This window comes from Eretmochelys imbricata, chromosome 11 (assembly GCF_965152235.1).
Source record: "Eretmochelys imbricata isolate rEreImb1 chromosome 11, rEreImb1.hap1, whole genome shotgun sequence".
NCBI classification, from domain to species: domain Eukaryota; kingdom Metazoa; phylum Chordata; order Testudines; family Cheloniidae; genus Eretmochelys; species Eretmochelys imbricata.
In genome coordinates this window covers 11905260-11928417 of record NC_135582.1, presented here as the reverse complement: position 1 = coordinate 11928417, position 23158 = coordinate 11905260, and the positions used below count along the sequence as shown (strand labels likewise).

At 41.7% G+C, this 23158-nt stretch overlaps 1 protein-coding gene across 1 annotated transcript in view; it reads right to left on the bottom strand.

Annotated features, from left to right (window-relative positions):
• Window positions 1-12729, bottom strand: part of LOC144272365 (kalirin) — a 562727-nt gene extending 549998 nt beyond the window's left edge. Inside the window, exon 1 of the mRNA XM_077830366.1 lies at window positions 12657-12729. Within this exon, the coding sequence (XP_077686492.1) occupies window positions 12657-12729 (73 nt within the window). The remainder of the gene's footprint in view (window positions 1-12656) is intronic.
• Between the last annotated feature and the right edge of the window lie 10429 nt (window positions 12730-23158).

The following is a 23158-nucleotide window of genomic DNA, read 5'->3' as shown; positions in this document are numbered from 1 at the left end:
TGACTAAATCTCAAGGTGTATGCTATAGAAAGTTATCATTTGACTGCAACTCAGAGTAAGGATCTACTACTATCTATTCTCTTTGGATCACTGCACATGACCAACACCACTGTATGTCTCCCACGCAAAGCACTGTGATGGAACTGCAGCTGTACCAAGAGATGAAATCAATTCCAATCACAGCAACCAGTTCAGAGCTTCTGGTTATGCCCCACTGCATAATTCAGTGGTATAGACAAATGGGATTTTGACTCTTCTCTGTGGTAAGGGTTTAGATGTTAGAAGGACCATTTCTACAAAACATTATAAAGACAAAACTCAGTTTTAATTAATGTAAAATGATCCAACCATCCTGTTTTTCTCTATATCTGGTTTTCATGTCAGTCTTTTTAAGAGGCCAAAATTTATCAGCATCCCACAAAACACACACACAAAAAAAGATTTCCTTAGCAGACTGTCTCATTATGAAATTCATAAACAACCTGGAGAAGTGTATAGATTACAGACCAACAGGATCCTATAATAGGTGGCGGAGCTATTTCACAACCTGGCTAGCTTTAGAATAGAACTGAGTTGAACTGGAGCAAGCTGTTAGCTGGAGATTTGCACACAGTAGATCCAGGCCCTTGAAGCTCACAAGATCATTACTTTTCACCCGTTAGGCTTGACTTGCTCCTTATACTGAATTTATCTGAATGCTTCAGACTGATTCTATTAGCATCATCCCCAGAACTCTCTGGTCTACTTTTCTGTGCTGAAGCAGACAGTTTCAGTTGCTGTGAAGACAGTGGTAGTCAGTTCCAAAGCAACTAGCTCTTTATAACGTATTTCTGTGAACAGAAGGCAATAAATATGAATCAGAATGCACAAGGATTTGGCTCTCTCTAATGCCTTTGGTTCATCATCAAGCACCTGATCCCTGCAGCATCAACGCAAGAATGGCCATGTTTGAAGTAAAAAGAAGACTCTTTAGTTGGTTTATAATATACAAACAATGTAAATCATATGTACTGTATCTATGAATGCATGTGTAATGCGGTCACCATTAAAATGCCAAGTTATCACACTGGGGTATCTTCTTCTTAGCATATACGCAATGTGCCTCAGGTGGCACGTGACCTGTCAGAGACATCACATTACCTCCCTACACTTATATAACTACACGTAAGAGGAAGAACTTGCTGTGCCTGCAATTCCACTTTGTGGTAACTTATGCTGTTGATTTTATAACGTTGCCCACTGTATGTGTATAAGGTATCTCCTCTTTCACCACACATATCAAGGCAGTGTCCAAATCCGGCAACATTTTCCTCTATCTTATTTCTAAAATCTAACCTTTTCCTTCCATCCAACAGCTAAAACTCTCAAGATCCTCATCCTCTCACTTCTTTACTATTGTGACTTCCTCCTATATGGCCTTCCTAACACTCACATGTCCACTCCCAAGATACAGGTGCTTAAGAACCTCTTCTTTGCCCATTGCTCTGACCATGGAACTCCCCTTCTTTGAATCTATCCACTGGATCTCCCTTTTCTAGCATATTAAATTCAAGCTTCTTCTCCTTAAATTTCAAGGCCCTAGACAATTCTGTCCACCACTATTTATCTACTCATCTTTTATTTGCCCTTCCCCATTCCCTCCACTCAGCTACTAACGTTCATCTCCACCATCCATTTATCCAGTTCTCCCACAGCTGTCTTTGTACTTTCTTCCACTTGGGACAATCTCTCCAAACTAGTTCATAAGGTCACCACATTCTTCTTCAAATCCCTTTCAGACACATTCATGGTGGTTTAAAGACAAATAAAGAGACAAGTTCCCGTATTGAAGGAGTTCACAATCCAAGTTACATCACAGAGATAATAAAAAATGACAATACAGCATGGCAAGCAAGAGGGTACCCTCATGGAAATTCCACTGAATTCCATTAGAATCCTTCCACTGGTCTCTGTTGGTTTCTTCTGCACCCAGAGTCCCAGGAAACAATAGACTAATAGTCCCAATAGTGGCCTACTGGAAACAGCAGAAACAAGTTGAAAATTTTCAGCAAGAATTTCCATTAAGGTGGTGTGGGGAAAGTCAGCAATAAACAGTGGAAGGGGGACACTACGATATTTCCACAGAGAGAAGATCATGTCCATTGTTTGGTAGAGTATTACATACTTATTTTTCATTTATGGTGGATATATTTTTACTATAATGTAAATGTATTTATTAAATGCCATAAACCTGTTATTTTAGTTCGTTTCATAATCAAGCACCCAAGGCACCCCACAACATTTTAAAAAACAGCAAACTGAGACAGTGACAGGGTAACAGCTGTGTAGACAAACGTAGCAGCAGCCATTGTATATTCGGCAATTGCTCACTTAAAGAGTTAGGTATTAAACTATGTTTTATGGAGAGAGGAAAGGTGAACCAGAACACTGGAATTACCTCCTACTCTTTTTTAAAAATGCCATGAGCAATTCATCTTTCACCTGAAAGGCTGCTATGGATGGGCATAAAGGAATAGTTTAACATTTTATCCAAAGGATGGCACTTCTGACTAGTGCCACCATATAGTGTCAACATATCAGCTGCATCTTCTGGCATAGGACTTGAACATACGATCTTCTTGACCAGAGCCAAGAATTCCACCAATTAAGCTTTGTAGGTCTAGTAATTAAGGCATGCTTACTATAAAAAATAAATAGCAATGATTCAGATCTTGAGCTCGTCATTCCATTTTTACTGAGTTGTTTTAATTCAGTTGCTGGAATAAAGACCAGTGGCCTTAAGAGTTGACCCCACAATATTTGTTTTTCAAACTCTTAAAACCCAACAAAAACAATTTTAAACACATATATTCAATACTCACAAATCAACTCTAACTTTTCAGTGACTGTATCACTGATGTCCTTAGACATATAAAGCCAAATTTTGGCACAGTTTATGTTTCCTCTCCTATTGCAATAGTACTGCAACAATATTCTTGTTTCCAGTTTGGATCCTGTTTGATACAACAGCTTGATGTTCTCTTACAAGACTAGTGAAAGATACACTCCGTTAATTTTACTAAGTGCCATGCCAGCATCTCTAGGGACTATGTTTTTCCCTACCTTTCCATACAGTAATATGGTTTGCTCTCAGCTAATGAAATATGCTTTACATTAGCTGGAGCGAGGAGTTTAGTTAGGATGTCCCTCTACCCTTTTTTTGGCTGACATATGGTCAAGCAGCAAAAAGTTAAACTCAACTGCTTTGACAGAAAACTTCTTTCCTTTCTTTAATATTTGATAGTTGATCATGAGTTGATAATCCCTGCAGATCTCCTTTTGCTACCCCCATTGCCCCAGTGATTTATCATGTCCAATTAGCCATCTGCCATGCCTGTACTGCCATACAAAAGGAACACACTCCCCTCTACCACAACCCATCAGCAGGCCCATTGTCCCAGCTGACAAACAAGAATCAGACACCATTGTTTCCTACTGATGTTGCTGCTCAGAATATAGGCTACCAGTTGTGATTAAAACAGTAGGGGTGCCAGAGAACACTCCAGGAATCAGGAACTATGCCAGAAACTACAATATTAGTAAAGAACCTCTATCAAGTTCCTTTTACTAAGCATATACTAATTTCAAGTAATAAACATACTGGGTCAAATTTTGCTCTTAGACAATAGGGTTTACATGGGAGTGAGAGAGAGTCTGGCCCATTGCCTTTACTGTTTTACTAACGGTTCACAGAGTATATCTGACAAGAAACTCCTGCAATCTCCAGGAGAGACACAAGTTCTTTAAAGAGAATGTTTTTGAATCAATGATTTCTTAAAAGAGTAAGGCAGGTCATCTTATGCCATTTGTGTACAAGTTACTACAAAGAAGTGATCAAAAACCTGAAAAACACAGCTGAGTTAACATACAGAGCTACTATTATAGATTATATAATGAGTTAATTTAATTTCTGCTGCAAACACCACTCACTTTTTTCTCCAAGGCCACTTTAGTAACACAAGTGACCAGAGCAGCTGGTTCACCAGTCACTGAAGTTAAACTGAAGATAATTTCCTCTTATTATTCTCCGAAAAGCATGATGTGACCTTATACTAATAAGTATAGTGTGCCTACTTACAGTTCTTTGTTCCATCAGTGAAACAAAAATGGTGTCTTAGATAAGACTGCAGGAAAGAAATTTCATTTTTAGCTTTAAAGGCAATTTGTTGCCTTTAAGGGGGGGTTGCCTAATTTGTCTATGTACCTACATGGCCTGTTTCGTCATATTATCTGAGCAATTCTTATGAACTAGGAGGTGCTCGTACACTATTGTAAGGCATAAATGTAGGCAAAAGAGAGAGAGGGAGACAGATCCCCCCAATTAAATACAACATAGTTTATGTATTAATTAATTAAAACAAACACATTGCTTTTAAAAGTAAAAATGAAATTCCATTCTTGGGCCCAGATTCTGCAAGGCTCTTGAGCACTTACTTAATTTTAAGCATAGGACTAGAGCTATTGACTACAATGGCACTACTCATGCCTTGAAGCCTAAATTATCTGAGGTTAAATTTAGCAACAACTATAAATATGATCCCAATCTTCTAAAGTTCATCCCTGGCTATCTCCAATCTTCTCTTCGGCGTGCTGGATCAGGAAACAGGAATTATTTAAACAGCAATGATTTTTTCCCAGTACTCCTTCACACTCCAGCACTGGATATGTATAACTTTTAAACTACTGATGGTCTCTACTAATCTGCTGTCACACTTAACTGTAATAAGGAGCAAAAAGATATAGTACCAGAAACTAACATTATCTGTAGCCACATGAGGTAGTCATGTAAATAGGATTCTCTCCTTTGTAATGCTGCATGGGGGAATGGAGGTGTACCTTGGATTCAAATACCAGCCTCAGTCTAAACCACAGCTGAAATGACATGTAAACTGCAAATATCTCCACCAAATATGACTCCTTTCTTGTGCAAAACTGACCATAACATGGTACTGCAACCCATGTATTCCACAGGTGGCTTGACTTAGGAATGCATTTATGATTGATGTCATCATGATGTTTGGGCCAAGTTCTAATTTCAGTTATGTTAGTGAAAAAGCCAACATAAGTTCATTGAAGTAAATTGAGTTATTCCAGATTTACACCAGGATAACCGAGATCATAATTTGTCCTAGAATCTCTGACTAAATTTTTTTTTTTTAAATTCAAACCTGCCATGACTTTTCTTCTATAGCCACCTGCGTTCCAGAGTTCTCTAGTAAGACTATCACATTTTACTTCTACATTTGCTTTCTCTTTCTTTCCTATATTCAGGTTTCTTTTGCAACATGTGTACTACAAACCTCCCAGCTATGCTTACAAGGCTCATTGGGCAAAGTTTCCTAAGTGGTAGAATCCTCATAGTTTAACAAAGGGCATGTGCACCATATAGACCTATAAAAAAGGAGTTGTTTATTCACCAAAATATTAAAAGCAGGACACCAATCCAAATCAAATAAGAGCACAAATATCTCAGCTTGTTCTTGACTTACTTTAAGTTCACGTCATAAAATGCACAGCTATTTGGGTTTATAAGGTCTAACACTCTGTAAGTATTTTCTTTGATATAGCTATGAAGTATTTCCAAATACCAGTAGGTACTGTATTGTACATGTCACAGTGGAGTAATAAAGCTGCTTCTATACATCCATAATCAAACTTCCTTGGGACCATAAGGTCACAGCAGCTGAAACAACAAAATACATCATACCAGCCCTGCCTGCCTGAAAGAGGCCCAACACACCTGTGCAGTGGGAGAATTCCCCACAGGGTCCTTAGCATAGAAGGTGCATGTTCTTTTACATCTCTGAAGTCCAATCCTATATTTAAAAATCTTCTACTCCCCAGCACTCTGTCAAGGCCTTGATACAGCCATGGAAAAAACAGTGATAGTTATACTTTCCTGGTGAAAGCTGACTCTTAGTTACACCTGTTTACCCCTTCCATGGATGAGAGACAACCGAGACACAAATCTGGCCATCTATGTTCCACTGTAAAGAGGTTTCCTTTACTCATGAGCACTATGGCCATTGTATTATTCTTTGGGGCTTCTCTTTCACAGTAATACTGTTCTTCCCTGTGGGTTTGATTTAAAACTCAATGAAGGCAATGCCAGTTTTCCCACTGACTTCAGTGGGCACCGGATCAGGCCCTATAGCAACACCTACTAATGCAGCTAAAGTCCATGCTGTATTGATGTTTCCTTTATATCTGCAACCCTTGTTTTGTGAATCAAGGATTGTTAACTTGGCAGTAAAGGATTAGCTCTGAGCAGAAACTGTGGGTACGAGGTATCAATCTGGGAGCTAGCTATTCAAATTAATACAAAATAATATAAATATTATTGTGCCATACTATAGTATGATCTCATCTAGAAAAAATGAATTGTACATAAAATGTCACTCGTATTATGTTTTGCATAATTGTTTTACTTTTTTTCCCCTCTTGGTACAGGAGGCTATTGGGGAAAGAACTGAATGTCTTCTGGGATTGCTAATGGGATATAGAACTTTTCTCCACTTTAGTCACCAAATTAAATCCAAGACATGGGCCAGATCATATCCTCATGTCTTTCCCCTCCACAAATCCATAGGGTCTAATACCTTTTCTGGGAATTCTCAGCAGAGCTGAAGATGGAAAATGATGCTATCCCCACTAATAGCCCCTGGTACAGCTACACCCAGCTTCTGGTCCTTTTGTCTTCAGACCCCAGACCGATAGAGCATTGGCTACAAAATCAAGAGGAGGACAAAAGACAGTGCCACGGAAAGTCCCCTTCCACATGGAATGGGGGAGATCTGCTCATGGAGGCCCCACTCCATGTACATATGTTGGGGAGCACATGACTATCTGGTCTTAGGTGAGTAGTGACTAAAATCTAATCCAGATAACCCTCTCAACTATATGGAAAAATAATTCACATTATATATTCAGCAAAGTGTAAAATGAAAATCCACATTCCTGGTAATACCATAGGGCAAAATCTCAAGAGAGAAGTGTTTAAGAGTAACAGCCGTGTTAGTCTGTCTTCGCAAAAAGAAAAGGAGTACTTGTGGCACCTTAGAGACTAACCAATTTATTTGAGCATGAGCTTTCGTGAGCTACAGCTCACTTCATCGGATGCATACTGTGGAAACTGCAGAAGACATTATATACACAGAGACCATGAAACAATACCTCCTCCCACCCCACTCTCCTGCTGGTACTAGCTTATCTAAAGTGATCATCAAGTTGGGCCATTTCCGATTTGTGCTGGAAATGGCCCAACTTGATGATCACTTTAGATAAGCTAGTACCAGCAGGAGAGTGGGGTGGGAGGAGGTATTGTTTCATGGTCTCTGTGTATATAATGTCTTCTGCAGTTTCCACAGTATGCATCCGATGAAGTGAGCTGTAGCTCACGAAAGCTCATGCTCAAATAAATTGGTTAGTCTCTAAGGTGCCACAAGTACTCCTTTTCTTTTTAAAGAGAGAAGTGTGATCTCTACATTGTCACTGTCCCTTTAAACAACAGGGGTCCTTTCCAAATGGAACACAAAACATTACAGTCTTTTCCATATCACAGCCTCCTTTATTAGTGTACATTATCAAAACAGACCTTATAAAGTTGGAAGGTGAGGAAATCAGACACCATGAGTACACCTTACCACCAGAAACAAGCAGATTGATTCAATTTATCTGTCCTACTAGGAGACACTTGATTCCATCAGCCTCAAGGAGCACTCCTTCTGCAGACATAATTTGAAGCACATCTATTGATCAAACAGCCTGTCCACTGCCAATCATTTTAAAATTATTTAGTAGCAGAACTGCCAGTCACTTGAACACAAATGAACAATGGTGAAAGTCTAACATGCTGGTGGAAGGCAAAAGGAAAAGAGAATAATTCATTGCACTAAAAAAAAAAAGATAGAACAATATCAACTTTCAACTCACCCACAGGAATCAATGACAGATTCTGCCTCTTCACATCAGAAACAATGTTAGATTTAAATGACACAAAACAAATTAGAAAAGAAAACCCTATCCACTGTATACAGGAAGTAATGATTGCTGTTTCAAGAAATCACTGGTTTGCTGGATTCTTCTATCAGTTTACCTCTATAAATATTTAAGGTTTGACAAATTTTTGTTGTCTGTTTCACACCAGCTTCCAAAGTGTAACAGAAATTCTTAGAACACAGGCACAAAGACAAAGCTTTTCTTATATGTCCTCGTACATCCAGGGAAAGTTCTGACATTCCAACCATGGCTTTACATCATGACTTCCGTTACTCTACTCATTCTCCAAGCAACAAAGTCATTCGGATTCAGTCGCACAGAACATAAAAACTGGAAAACTCAGTATACATTTAACTTGCTGATACGAAATAAACCACTGACACTTTTTCTTAAGAACTTATGCAAAATTTTATTCTTTCAATCTTTGTCACCAAATAGAAATCAAAACTCCAAAACTTAATAAAGTATATAAAGGCATAGGGCCAGATTCTTTCACAAATTGCTATAGCTCAAACAGAAGCTCTGGGCTTGACGTGGAAATTATTGCTTTTGGTTCTATGGCCTGTATGAAGTCAAAGATCAGGCTAAATTATTATAATGATCCCTTCCGGCTGTAAAGTCTATGAATTTATGAATTCTGATTTCAGTTACACAAATACAATCCCACTGAAGTAAATGAAATTACTCCTTTTATACACCATGGTAACTAAAATCAGAATAGTCTCTGCCACACATTTCTTTAGAGACATTTGACAGGATTCTGATCTTAATTATACTGGTGTATGTCCATTGACTTCAAACAAGTTATCCCTGTTTCACACCAGTATGAGAACAAAATCAGGCCCATCACTTATTACTTTGGATTGATTAATTTGATTTTATTTTCCACTTACAGCTTACAGATCTGTTATCTTCATCGTCATTGATAACAGATCCTACATTTTAATTGCTGGGTGCTCTTGCTAAACATCCGTCGTGAAGAGCCTTCATCTCTGGCATATACTTCCTCTGTTGATCCAAGAGAGCTGAGTCTACTGACCTTCGATGTTCGGTGTAAAGCTCATCTGTTTACTAAACCTTTTGACTGCTATATTGATGGAGAACAGTGTCAGGACCCTGAGTTTTCATTGGGGACACTGCCTTCTGAGTTTTTGCTATTTCCTGTGATAGCTGCAATTTCTTGCAATTGCCCTTTTTATAGCCAAATTTTGGCAGCATCTTTGAACGGTAGTCTTGTATATGGAGGGGATATCTAATGTTAAAAGTATTTTTTAATTGTCATGAATGCACCAAGACACTAAGAAATTGTCTTTTATAAAATCTACATAAGTACTAGTAATTCATATCTATACAGCACTAACCACTTAACAAAAGACAAAAACAAAAAAACAGACAAGAGTAATACAGGGTCTGATCTCACAGTCCTGTCTCAGGCAACACTCCCATTGACTTATGTGGAAATTCTGCCTGAGAGGGGACAGTCTGAGAGGGTCAGGTTCTCAGTTTGTTCACAAGTGTTCTATCTAGACTCTCTCCCTGAATATACCTCATCAGCTGTTTTCTCTAGCATCCATTAAGATGGACATCAACAGCAACTCTAGGCAGTCACAATATCAGCACACAAAGCAGAGAACCAAATAGGACAAGCAAGCATCCATAGAAAAGTAGGTTATTCCAGTAAAAAATAACCAGTTTCACTAAGGTCAGGCCCAACATCAGATGCCTTGATTTCTGTTTATCAGGTCCATCAATGGCTATTAGCCAGGATGGACAGATATGGTGTCCCTAGCCTCTGTATGCCAAAAGCTGGAAATGAGCGATGGGATGGGTCACTTTATGATTACCTGTTCTGTACATTCCCTCTGGGCACTTGGCATTGGCCACTGTCGGAAGACAGGATACTGGGCTAGATGGACCTTTGGTCTGACCCAGTATGGCTGTTCTTATGTTTGTATTAATTTTAAAACACGCCTGATATAACTATGAGGCTTGTTCATGTCAATTTCTTTTTAAACAGTGTCAGTGTTTTGTGTATGAGAGGACACACAATGGAATAGAAGCCTTCAGATTCAAACTATTTACTTACTTGAGTAAATGGGAATGCCAAAAAACCTCCCAGGAACCATTTAAATTAAACACATAGGACACCTAACAAGATTATATTCATGATTCCTTAGGCATAGAAGTTCTGGAGGAGGACACAGAATAGGAAAATGTTTGATCATGGGATTCTTTTTGAGTGTTCTTTTCTTATTTAGTATGCTTTCTTTTACAAACTAGACACAAATGTGAACAGTCCCTTTGACTTCAACTTTGTAATCTTTTCTTATGTTGAGAACTAAATGCCATTAGGCAATGATTTAAGCTTTTAAGGGGGAGATTTCTAAAGCAATATAAATTTTTTACCAAGAAAAAATGCTAATTTTTTTAAAAAGTGCACTCCACAAATCTTCAATAGCCCAAGAATACTTACACCACTGGGGAATGGGAAATCTATAAATGCTTTGCTTGTAGCTATGCAGGGTGTCAAGAGGCAAATATCCATTGGGTTAATGGATTGTGGATCACAAGATATGCACAGTCAGACCTTATTATAGTTATCCTCTAGATCAAAGCATTTTCGCATGAACAGGGTTCAGTCCACCATAGTTGTAGCAGATCTGCAGGAATGAACTTCTTTAAAGTTTTGGTGATTACATGATTGTTTTGTTGTAACTGGAGCCTGAAGCTCTCTGCATAACTAATGATCAGGTAGAAGGAAAAAGGCAGCTGAAAAGCAAAGCCTTGACAAACAGCTGTGGCAATAAGTGTCAAATCCAGACTACCAGGGTCAATCCCCTTATGAAGTGAGTGTTTAATCCTTTGCAATTTTAAATTAAAAAAATTTATCAAGTAGCATGTAATGCTTCAAGGTTCGGCCTACAGAATCAGAAGGAATCCCATAAATTGTTTCACTTGGGGCTTTGATCCCACATAAAATCATGTTTCAAAGATAAGGGCCACCAAACTAATACTACTTTATGTGAAAAGAAGAGGAGTACTTGTTGCACCTTAAAGACTAACAAATTTATTTGAGCATAAGCTTTCGTGAGTTACAGCTCACTTCATCCGATGAAGTGAGCTGTAGCTCACGAAAGCTTATGCTCAAATAAATTTGTTAGTCTCTTAGGTGCCACAAGTACTCCTTTTCTTTTTGCGAAGACAGATTAACACGGCTGCTACTCTGAATACTTTATGTGGGTATCTAGTGTATATATATTTCTTAGAGAATTTGGCCCAAACGTTCTTTTAAGAAGTAGAGTCACATTTAATCTTATGCTCTGTTATAGTATTGTCCTCTAAAACTGAAGGACATTTATTTCTCACACTACTCACTGAAATACAATTGGATTTGTTCTTGATCCTGACCTTCTGAATCCTGCTAACAAAGTCCACCTCAGGAGGAATGAGATACCCAAGCAAATATGCTCACCAGTAATGACCCGTGTTGATTTCTAGTGTCCCTAATGCCCAATACCACTGCCACAGTACACATGACTGATGGCACTGGGTTAACAAAGCCTCTTTAAAGGGATTGCAAGGGTTGTTTGAGATGGAAGGGGATAAGGGAACTTGTGCATATAGTATATTTATAGTTTTCAGGTGAAAGTACAAATTTAGTAGACTGAGGAGGGAAGAAAGCAAACTCCTCTTCAAAATCATGATCTATGATTATTATTTATTGACCTTTCCCCACATCTTGCTAACCCTAATTCTCCATTCTGATCAGAGGAGTGATCCAGGAAGTGGTGTTACACATTGTGGACAATGTGCAAAAGGATGGTTAAAATCGGAGTCTATGGCTCCAACACCTGACCCAACCTATAACCCAAATTGAAGGCGTGTTTAGAGACCCAATGCCATGTCTTTTTTTATGTGTAGTTCTCACAAGCCATCAACGAACATCTTGGAGAGGCTTTTATTGTATTTCCAATCTCAGAGGAGAAAGGGAGAGAGCAACGATAAATTTCCTGCAATGTTAAGATCTTGTACCATGCGAGAACTGGGAGGAGATGTAATCCCTCCCCTTCTTGCATTTAAAAAGTGATCTAAGATCGCCCCATTCCTGTGTAACAAGCGAAGAGCAGCATCATTTCCTAGCAAGCCACGGAACAAATGGAAACGGAACAAGAAGCTGGGGGATAAATCTGGTTTCTCTTATGAAACTGACAACCAACACTTTCCAATCCTCAGTCAATTCGTTAAGTGCTTGTGCAAACAACCCCAACACAAAAGCATCTTTGCCCAGAGAAGGGGCTTCTCCTTCAGTGGCTGTGTATGTCTCTCACACCAGCCGTGAGACTGAAGTCTTTTTATTATTTTTTTTTTTGGGGGGGGGGAGGCGGACGGGAAGGAGACAATGAACAAAATATAAACAGGAGAAGATCAGCAGGGGTCCCTTCACCCAGGGGACCCCAACCCTGTCCGTGCGCCCCCAAACAAAGCAAGTCAGCCAGTCCCTTGTGGCTTCCCACCCCGGGATGATGCCAATGCAAAACAACCCCTTTCTCACATCCCATTCTCGCCCAGGCGATGGCAGCCCCTTCCCCTCCGTCTCCCCTTCCCCATTCCTTCCTTACCTGTTCGGAAAAAAGCATCCACCTCGGAATCGGGGACAGCGCCTTCCTCCGCTGCCCCTTCTGCGGGATTCATGGCTGGGGAAAGGAGAGGCGAGCCCGGCTGCTGCTAATATCCAGAGAGTTAGGGAGGAGGAGAAGCAAAGGGAGAGAGAAAGAGGGAGGGATGGATGGAGGCGCTTTCAGCAGCTAGCCCAGCCGTGCACCAGCGCGATCATCCCTTCCATGGTGTCTGGTGAGCTCTGCTGGGGCTGCTGCTCCCAGGGCTTAGCAGCAGCTGCTCCTACTGCCTGCCAGTCGTGTGAGGTTTGCAGTCCCCTCCCGCCCCCCAACACCTCCAGCAACAGCAGGCTCTCTGCCAACCCCCCTCCTCTCTCTATTGTTCAGACCTGCTCTGCTCTCTTCCCCCTCCCCTCCTCCTCCTCTCTTCTTTGCCAACAATGCCCCTTGCTGCACATGTGACTCCAGCCGAGCTGTATTTACATAGATGACAGTTCAATTCCTTACAGCAGCGGCAGCCGCCTGAGCCAGTATCACACCAGCTATTGTTGTTTTCCAAATGATCATTTCAACCAGCCTGGGTTATTCTGGCCGTCAGGACTTCCTGAGGGAGGCAGGAAAACTGGGATGTGGATATTATAAAAGGAAGAGGAAGGGGGAGAGAGAGAGAGAGAGAGGGAGAGGGTGTGTGTGTGTGTATTTCGTGGGAGCTTTATCTTTGCATGATCAAGGGACTTTCTTCTCCCCCATTCTTTCCATCTCTCTTAAATCATCTAATCCCCCCCTCCCAGCCAATACAGGATTGTGCCCTATTTATATTCTCCTGCCGAGTTCTCTCTCACACACACACACCCTTACTAATGCTTGTTCTAGTCCTTACTACATGGATCATTCACCAGAGGTTTCCTTCCGATATACAGATCACAGTGAACACTCTTCTTTTCAAAACAAGACAAAACCCTACTGGGTGTGTATGAAAATACAATGGGGCAAATGAAATCTGTCCCAGAATAACAGGTTTCAGAGTAACAGCCGTGTTAGTCTGTATTTGCAAAAAGAAAAGGAGTACTTGTGGCACCTTAGAGACTAACCAATTTATTTGAGCATAAGCTTTCCTGAGCTACAGCTCACTTCATCGGATGCATACTGTGGAAACTGCAGAAGACATTATATACACAGAGACCATGAAACAATACCTCCTCCCACCCCACTCTCCTGCTGGTAATAGCTTATCTAAAGTGACCACTCTCCTTACAATGTGTATGATAATCAAGTTGGGCCATTTCCACCATAAATCCAGGTTTTCTCACCCTCCGCCCGCCCCCCCCCCCCCCCGAAACTCACTCTCCTGCTGGTAATAGTCTATCCAAAGTGACCACACTCTTTACAATGTGTATGATAATCAAGGTGGGCCAATTCCAGCACAAATCCAGGTTCTCTCAACCTCCCCCCCCCAACACACACACAAACTCACTCTCCTGCTGGTAATAGCTCATCCAAACTGACCACTCTCCTTACAATGTGTATGATAATCAAGTTGGGCCATTTCCACCATAAATCCAGGTTTTCTCACCCTCCGCCCCCCCCCCCCAGAAACTCACTCTCCTGCTGGTAATAGTCCATCCAAAGTGACCACACTCTTTACAATGTGTATGATAATCAAGGTGGGCCAATTCCAGCACAAATCCAGGTTCTCTCAACCTCCCCCCCCCAACACACACACAAACTCACTCTCCTGCTGGTAATAGCTCATCCAAACTGACCACTCTCCTTACAATGTGTATGATAATCAAGGTGGGCCATTTCCAGCATAAATCCAAGTTTAACCAGAATGTCGGGGGGTGGGGGTAGGAAAAAACAAAGGGAAATAGGCTACCTTGCATAATGACTTAGCCACTCCCAGTCTCTATTTAAGCCTAAATTAATAGTATCCAATTTGCAAATGAATTCCAATTCAGCAGTTTCTTGCTGGAGTCTGGATTTGAAGTTTTTTTGTTGTAAGATAGCGACCTTCATGTCTGTAATTGCGTGACCAGAGAGATTGAAGTGTTCTCCGACTGGTTAATGAATGTTATAATTCTTGACATCTGATTTGTGTCCATTTATTCTTTTACGTAGAGACTGTCCAGTTTGACCAATGTACATGGCAGAGGGGCATTGCTGGCACATGATGGCATTATCACATTGGTGGATGTGCAGGTGAACGAGCCTCTGATAGTGTGGCTGATGTTATTAGGCCCTGTGATGGTGTCCCCTGAATAGATATGTGGGCACAGTTGGCAACAGGCTTTGTTGCAAGGATAGGTTCCTGGGTTAGTGGTTCTGTTGTGTGGTATGTGGTTGTTGGTGAGTATTTGCTTCAGGTTGGGGGGCTGTCTGTAGGCAAGGACTGGCCTGTCTCCCAAGATTTGTGAGAGTGTTGGGTCATCCTTCAGGATAGGTTGTAGATCCTTAATAATGCGTTGGAGGGGTTTTAGTTGGGGGCTGAAGGTGACGGCTAGTGGCGTTCTGTTATTTTCTTTGTTAGGCCTGTCCTGCAGTAGGTGACTTCTGGGAACTCTTCTGGCTCTATCAATCTGTTTCTTCACTTCCGCAGATGGGTATTGTAGTTGTAAGAATGCTTGATAGAGATCTTGTAGGTGTTTGTCTCTGTCTGAGGGGTTGGAGCAAATGCGGTTGTATCGCAGAGCTTGGCTGTAGACGATGAATCGTGTGGTGTGGTCAGGGTGAAAGCTGGAGGCATGTAGGTAGGAATAGCGGTCAGTAGGTTTCCGGTATAGGGTGGTGTTTATGTGACCATTGTTTATTAGCACTGTAGCGTCCAGGAAGTGGATCTCTTGTGTGGACTGGACCAGGCTGAGGTTGATGGTGGGATGGAAATTGTTGAAATCATTGTGGAATTCCTCAAGGGCTTCTTTTCCATGGGTCCAGATAATGAAGATGTCATCAATATAGCGCAAGTAGAGTAGGGGCGTTAGGGGACGAGAGCTGAGGAAGTGTTGTTCTAAATCATCCATAAAAATGTTGGCATACTGTGGGGCCATGCGGGTACCCATAGCAGTGCCGCTGATCTGAAGGTATACATTGTCCCCAAATGTAAAATCAAAAATGGATACTCTCATATCTCACATCCATGGAGGGTGAGAAAACCTGGATTTGTGCTGGAAATGGCCCAACTTGATCATCATACACATTGTAAGGAGAGTGGTCACTTTAGATAAGCTATTACCAGCAGGAGAGTGGGGTGGGAGGAGGTATTGTTTCATGGTTTCTGTGTATATCATGTCTTCTGCAGTTTCCACAGTATGCATCCGATGAAGTGAGCTGTAGCTCACGAAAGCTTATGCTCAAATAAGGTTAGTCTCTAAGGTGCCACAAGTACTCCTTTTCTTTTTGTCCCAGAATAGCTAGCTCCTGTTGAATTTTAGTTCAAAGAAACATGCAGTGTTGGTAATTAATGCAGTGCCAGTTGGTTTTTAAAACAATATTTTTCCTTACAATAGGATAGTGTTTGAGGGTATACATGGTGCTGGCAGTTCCATTCCTGAGGGTGCCATGTCCTGAATAGGTATGTGTGTGCATGTCTGAACTTGTGTACTTAAACTTCCAAGAGGATTTCACTGATTTTTCCATGTGTGCTTTGCTGTCCTCTCCATTTGTGTCATCAATTTGCATTGTTCTCATATCAAATTTAAAAGCAATGAGGCACTTTGCAGTGGTATCTGTAAAAAGTGCAGAGAATCAAGTAACAAAACTGGGTTTTTAAGTATAATATTACATAACATGCTGTTGATATTTCAGGTTTCTGAAACAGATATTTGAAATGGTGTTTGTTCTTGCAGGTACTTTCACATTCTGCTTTTTGCAGGCTTTGGGTCTGATGGGGTGCGTGGATTAATAGTCGGAAAATGGGACGGGAAACCAAGACACATTGATTTCTAGTTCCAAGTCTGACAAGTGGCCTTGTCAAGTGATTTAATTTCTCTACCACAGTTTCACTATCTGTGATATAGGGATAACATTTATTCACTTATCTGAAAAGGGTATTCTGAGGAACAACTAGTTGCTATTTGTAAAGTGCCTTGAAGATGAAAAGCATATGTCCTACTGTTATTCCATGACATCCAGGTAATCAGATACTAATGTGAAAGATAGGGGCAAATGGTGAAAACCTTTCCTCACTTTCTGCCATTCTCAACCTCATCAGCTACCGATTCCACTATAGCCACACAACATATCCAAAACTGATAATCTACTAATTAAGGCCAGATTTTGCCATTCTATCTCACAGTGACAGTTGGAATCAGTGGGATTATTTGTGGAGCAAGATACTATACGTTATTAGTAAGGGGGGGTAACAAAACTTGGCCCTAAAAAAAACGAAACCTTAACTGAAACTCCACCATGTCTATCTTCCTGTTCAATTCAAACCTTGTCTTTATACTTCAACCCAAACTTGACTCTGAACTTACCTCTGTCTCCCTTTATTGCTCAACTCTATAATTCTGCCTCTCATCCCCAAGACACTGCCCACACCTTTTCTGAAACTCTTATTCATGCCTTCAGCACCTTTCATCATGATTAAGAAAAGGTACTTACCTTACAGTAACTGGAGCTCTTCAAGATCTGTTGTCCATGTACATTCTACTCTTGGTGCGCATGCACCCCATGTGCTTGAGATCAGAGCCTTTTTGGCCAGCAGTGTCCGCTTGGGCAGGGCACGTGCATTAAGTGTCCTTGTGCTCCCGTACCAAGTGCATACAGAGCAGAGCAGGCTTAACCACCATTCAGTTCCTTTGCTATGGCAGAATTCAGATATGAAAGAACTCTATGGTAACGGGGATGGAGAACAGGTTATGGAATACATATGGACAACACATCTCAAAGACCTCTGGTTATTGTAAGGTAAATAATTTTTCTTTCATCCTCTAGTGCTTGTGCATATGTATTACACTTTTGGTGACTCACAAGGAATGACTTGATGTGACAGCAGTAGGTGCTCAGAGTCTGCTTAAATAAAGTTTCTTTGGCAGAGCTGCACTGCAAACATCAGACCTGATGCTTCTCCTAAGAAGCAGTGTTTAGTGAAAGCCTGGACTGAACACAAAGTTGCTGTTTTGTAGATGTCCTTATCTCCAGCACCTCCTACTGGCTGCATGCATTTCGCTGGGTCTTCCACAGCTTGGCCCTCCAGACAAGTCACATTCATTTCTGCCCCCTTTTGGGAGAACAAAAGGTTCAACTGAAAGTCCAACCTAAACCATCCAAATAATTCTTCCACCCCTTGTCGGGCTCCACTGAAGTGTTCTTACTGGCCCTCCCTCAGGGTCTCCTCCACAAGAGGCCAGTCTGCTTCTACAGAGTTTTTCTTCTGTTGCTTGCTGATGTATCTTAACTGGCCCTTCCTTAGGCCCTGCTTCCCAGGAGTCTACTCTCCTCCTGCAGTTGGTCTTCCTTGCCCCTTCCCGAGGGGCTGGTAGGGGAACCCAGGCTCACCTTCTACTCTGAATTTCAGCCCAGGGACCCTGTATTAAGCTACTAGGTCTGCTTCTTCAGGAATGCTGCTGTTTCCCTGGGCTGCTCCTGTCTCTAAGCCGCCTTGTGCTACTTCCCTGCAGCTTGTACTTAACGTAGCCTCCCTTTGCTTCTCAGACCTCTGACATCTCCCTTCTCTGCTGAACTAACAACTCTTCTGCCCCTCTTGGCCTCCACTGAAGTGTTTTTACTGACCCTTCCTCTGGGCCTCTCCCACAGGAACCTGCTCCTGCTCCTCCTTTGTTGCATCTTAGCAGGTTTTCCCCTCACTGTCTTCCTTCCCCAGAGATTCTGGCAGCTTCCCGTAGGGTTCTTTCTGCTCTTTGTAGGCCCTAGCTCAGGGCCAGGGCTGGCTCTAGGTTTTTTGCCACCCCAAGCTCAGGTGGGGCTGGGGCTCGCAGGCAGCGCTGGAAGCAGTGGGAGTGATGTCACCTTCTCCCAGCGCCTGCAAGGGCTTTACCCCCTTCCCCGCCCGACCGCGCAGAGAAGCCCCGATATAAGGGTTGGCACAAGGCAGCGCAGCAGCCAGTGCGCAGATGAGGCAGCACAGCCCCGGCTCCCTGGCAGGACTCGCCCTCTCCTCCCCAGGTAGCGGCTGGGCCCTAGCAGCTCAGCATCCCGGGGCTGAGGCTTCCCCTTCCCGCTGCGGCCAGGGGCAAGGGCGCCCCATCTAAGTGGCGCAGCTCCAAGAGTGCAAGTTCCCCGAAAACAAAAGGATGGCCAGAATGCCGCCCTTGGAAATGTGCCATCTCAAGCACATGCTTGCTTTGCTCATGCCTAGAGCCGATCCTGTTCAGGGCTTCCCCCACAGGAGCTTATGCTGCTCCCCATCGGTCCTCCTACCTGACTTCATGACTGGCTAAGCACTGTCTCAGGGGTCCCACCCGGAGAAGCCTGACTGCACTCTTAATACAACCCCAAATCCACATGGATAGGATCTGGTGGTATCAGCCCAGAGACCTCATTCTGTAAGCAAATGCTGTAAATAATTTAGGGAAAGATCTAAATGATTTGGTCTTCTGCAAATAAAAGGACAGGGCCCTGTGAATATCTAAAGCATGCAGCCAAGTCTCCCCTTGATTAGAATGTGGTTTAGGGACGAATATTGGTCGATGGATCATTTGGTTTAAGCAGAACTCTGTAACTACTTTTGGTAAGAATTTGGGATGGGGTCTGAATGACACTTTATCCCTATGGAATACAGTATAGGGAGGTGTTGCCAGGAAACCATTTCCCCAATTCTTTTAGTAATTGCTACCAAAAAGGAAGTTTTCATAAATAAATGCAATAAAAAGTAGGTTGCCAGGGATTCAAATGGAGAGCCCAATTAGCCTGCCAAAACCACAATGAGATCCCATAGGGAGCAGGGTTGCTTATTGATAGAAAAACTATAAATCAGACCCTTAAAGATTGTAACCATAGTGTGGAGGGGCAGGGGAGGAAACTGTGTAGCTTTTAATAGGAGGGTGGTATGCAGAAATGGCAAGTGCATACTAATAGAGCTAATCAACGATCCAGAGCATTTCAGGGACAGTAAATAGTCAAAATAGTAGAAATCAGAGACCTCAACAGTTGTAGCGAATGCTGTTGACATCAAATCGTAAATCTCTTCCATTTAGCAGCATAGGTTTGTTTGATGGAATCTTTTCTACTTCCCAAACTGTTTTGGACATCAGAGGAACATGATATTTCTATATTTTACTTCAATCCAGCAGACAGTCTTCGAGGTTGAGGGAGGATGGATTCAGATACAAGATGTTCCTGTTGTCTTCTGATATTAAGTCCAGCAGAAGAGATAAGGATTTTAGTAGATAAATTATTAAGAGCATCAATTCTGGGTACCAAAACTACCTCAAGCAGACAAGATCAATATGACCATGGCAGCAGCTTGTCTGATCTTTCCAAATATCCTAGGAATCAGAGGAATTGTAGGATAAGCATACATCAGTCCTGGGACCACAAAATGAGGAATGTGTTCAACAAAGATTCTAGGCTTAGATGCCCTCTGGAACATATGCTGAGGCATTTGCTGTTTGCTTGTTGTGAACAGATCTAATGATAGATGACCCCATTCCTTGAAAACAGATTTGATTAGACATTGTTTGATCATCCATTTGTGGTGTAATGGGAAAAAAAAAGATTACTCACCTTTCTGTAACTGTTGTTCAAGATGTGTTGCACACATCCATTCCTCTGTAGGTCTTTATATGCTCCAGTGCCCAGTTGTCAGAGATTTTTTACCCTTAGCAGCACCTGTTACAGCAGCCTGAGCACCTGCTGCTGTCTCATGCACATCACACAGGCATAAAGGGCTGAGCCATCCCAAACCTACTCCCCCATCAGTTCTTTCCTTCTGGAATGACTCAGATAGAGATGGGAAGGAAAGTGGGTCGTGGAGTGGACACTTGCAACACATGTCAAAAAACAAAACTTACAGAAACGTTAGTAACCATTTTTCTTCTTTGAGTGATTGCACAAGTCCATTCAAACAGTTCAACAGTTCAAATAGACTCTGTTCTCACTTTCAAATAGACAAGGCTTGGAGGACCCTTCATCCAAAATTTAACAATCTCTAGGTTGTTGAGAGATTGCATAGTGCAAGGCAAACATGTGACATGATGACCAGGTTGTCACCCTGCAAATGTCCAATACTGGCACATTAGCCACAAATGCCACAGAAGCCACCCGGAATCTAGTTGAATGACTCAAGATGCTATCCAGTGGCTCTGCATTAGCCAACTGGTAGCACAGGAAATACAACCAGATATCCAAGCCAAAATCCTCTGTGTGGAAACTGGGCTGCCCCTCATTCTGTCCACAAATGCAACAAACAATTCAGATGAAGATGTGAAGGGCTTAGTCCACTCCTGACAAAATGCTAATGCTCTTCTAACACCTAGAGTGTTGATCTGCAGAAGGTTGCAAGTGAGAACAAAAGACAAGAGGACTTGCAGCCAGAAAGAAAAAAAACAGAGAATTACCAGGAAGAGGCAGGTCTTTCATAACTGGGGACTCTACTAAGAAGGACAGGCCAGTCACCAGAGTTGATCCAAAGAACAGAATGGTATGCTGTCTCTGGGAGCTAAGATACGGATGTGGACCTGAGGCTGAAGACGATCTTACTGGGAGCAGGAAAGAATCCACCGATTGTCCTTCACATGGGAACAAATGATATTGCTGAATTCTCACTGGAACTCTTCAAGAGACTATGCCAGGCTGTGGAAGTCACTTAAAAAAATGGAGGGTCAAGTGATCTTTAGTGGGATTCTACCTGTCCCTTAAGGAGGAGAGCAAAGGCAAGAAAAGATTATGATGATCAACTAGTGGCTCAGGCCTTACCCATAAGGAGGTGGTGCTATAAGGAAGGATTTGGGGTGTTCAACAACTGGGAGGCATTCACTGACAGAGAATTGTTCTCAGAGGATGGACTCATCCGTGAGTAAGGAGGGAAATAGACTTCTGAGATGGAGGTTGGCACAAATTGATTAAAAGAGCCTTAAACTAGCAATTACGGAGAAATGGTTGGGAGATGATCATGTAATCTCCACTCCTGAGTCTAATACTGAGCAGGAGGAAAATCACGTAAGAGAGGATACAGAAACAGAAACAGAGGATAGGAGTGTGGACATCAAGAGGAAAGATAGTGCCAATACCAATGACACTAACAGTCAGGAAGGAGATACTGGCAGTAAAATGGCTGTACCTAATTGGGTAAAGAAACTGGGCAAAGCCAAGCAGAAACAACTAAGATGTCTGTACATCAATGCAAGGAATCTGGGTAAGAAAATGGAGGAACTAGAACTGCTGATGCAGGAAGTGAAACCATATATTATAGGAATAAGAGAAACAAACAGGAATGGAATAATAGTCATGACTGGAATACAGGTATTGAAGGGTATGTGCTGTACAGGAAAGACAGAAGTAAAGGTGATGGAGTAGCATTGTATATTATAGATAAGGTAGACTGTAAAGAAATTAGAAGTAATGGAATAGACACAACAGAATCTGTTTTGGTCAAAATCTCATTGGGGAAGAAAGCTAACAAAGAGACTCCACTGGAACAGTGCTTGGGATCTGCTACAGATCCCCAAGATCCAATTTGGATATGGCTAGAGACTTCTTTAATATATTTAATGAAATAAATACTACGGGGAATTGTGTGATTATGGAAGACTTTAATTTCCCAGATATAGCTTGGAGGAGAAATGATACTAGCCATGGTAGGAACCAGATATTCCTGGATGTGATAGCAGACAGATTTCTTCACCAAACAGTCACCAAACTAACAGGGCGTGATGCCATTTTAGATTTAGTATTTAGATTTAGTATTAGTAAATAACAAGGACCTCAAAGAAGAACTGGTTGTAGAAGACAACCTTCGTTCTAATGATCATGAGCTAATTCAGTTTAAACTAAATGGAAGGATGTACAAAAATAGGCTTGAAATTAGGGTCCTTGACTTCAAAAGGGCAAATTCTAAAAAATTACGGGAATTAGTTAGAGAAGTGGACTGGACTGAACAACAAGAATCTGAATGTGGATGAGGCTTGAAATTACTTTAAGTCAAAAGTTGCAGAACCTATTTGAAGCTTGCATCCCCAGCAAGGGGGAAAAAAATCAGAGAGAAGTGTTGCAGCCCAAACATCTCGAACAGGTTAATAAGAGAAAGCAGAAATTCTGTGTCATAACCATATGGATAAGGGTGGCATAAAATCCCTCCTTTACCAGTAAGGGGTTAAGAAGCTCATATAACTTGGTTGGCACCTGACCAAATTGACCAATAAGGGAAGAAGATCCTTTCAAATCTGTGAGGGGAGGTTTTGTTGTGCTCTCTTATGTTTTGTGTTCTCACGGGACAAAGAGAGGGACTAGGTAGAAAAAAAACCTCTCCTAAAACCCTACCTGAAATAAGCATCTAGATTACAAAAATTGTAAGTAAAGCAAGGAAATGCATTAGCTTATCTTTTGTT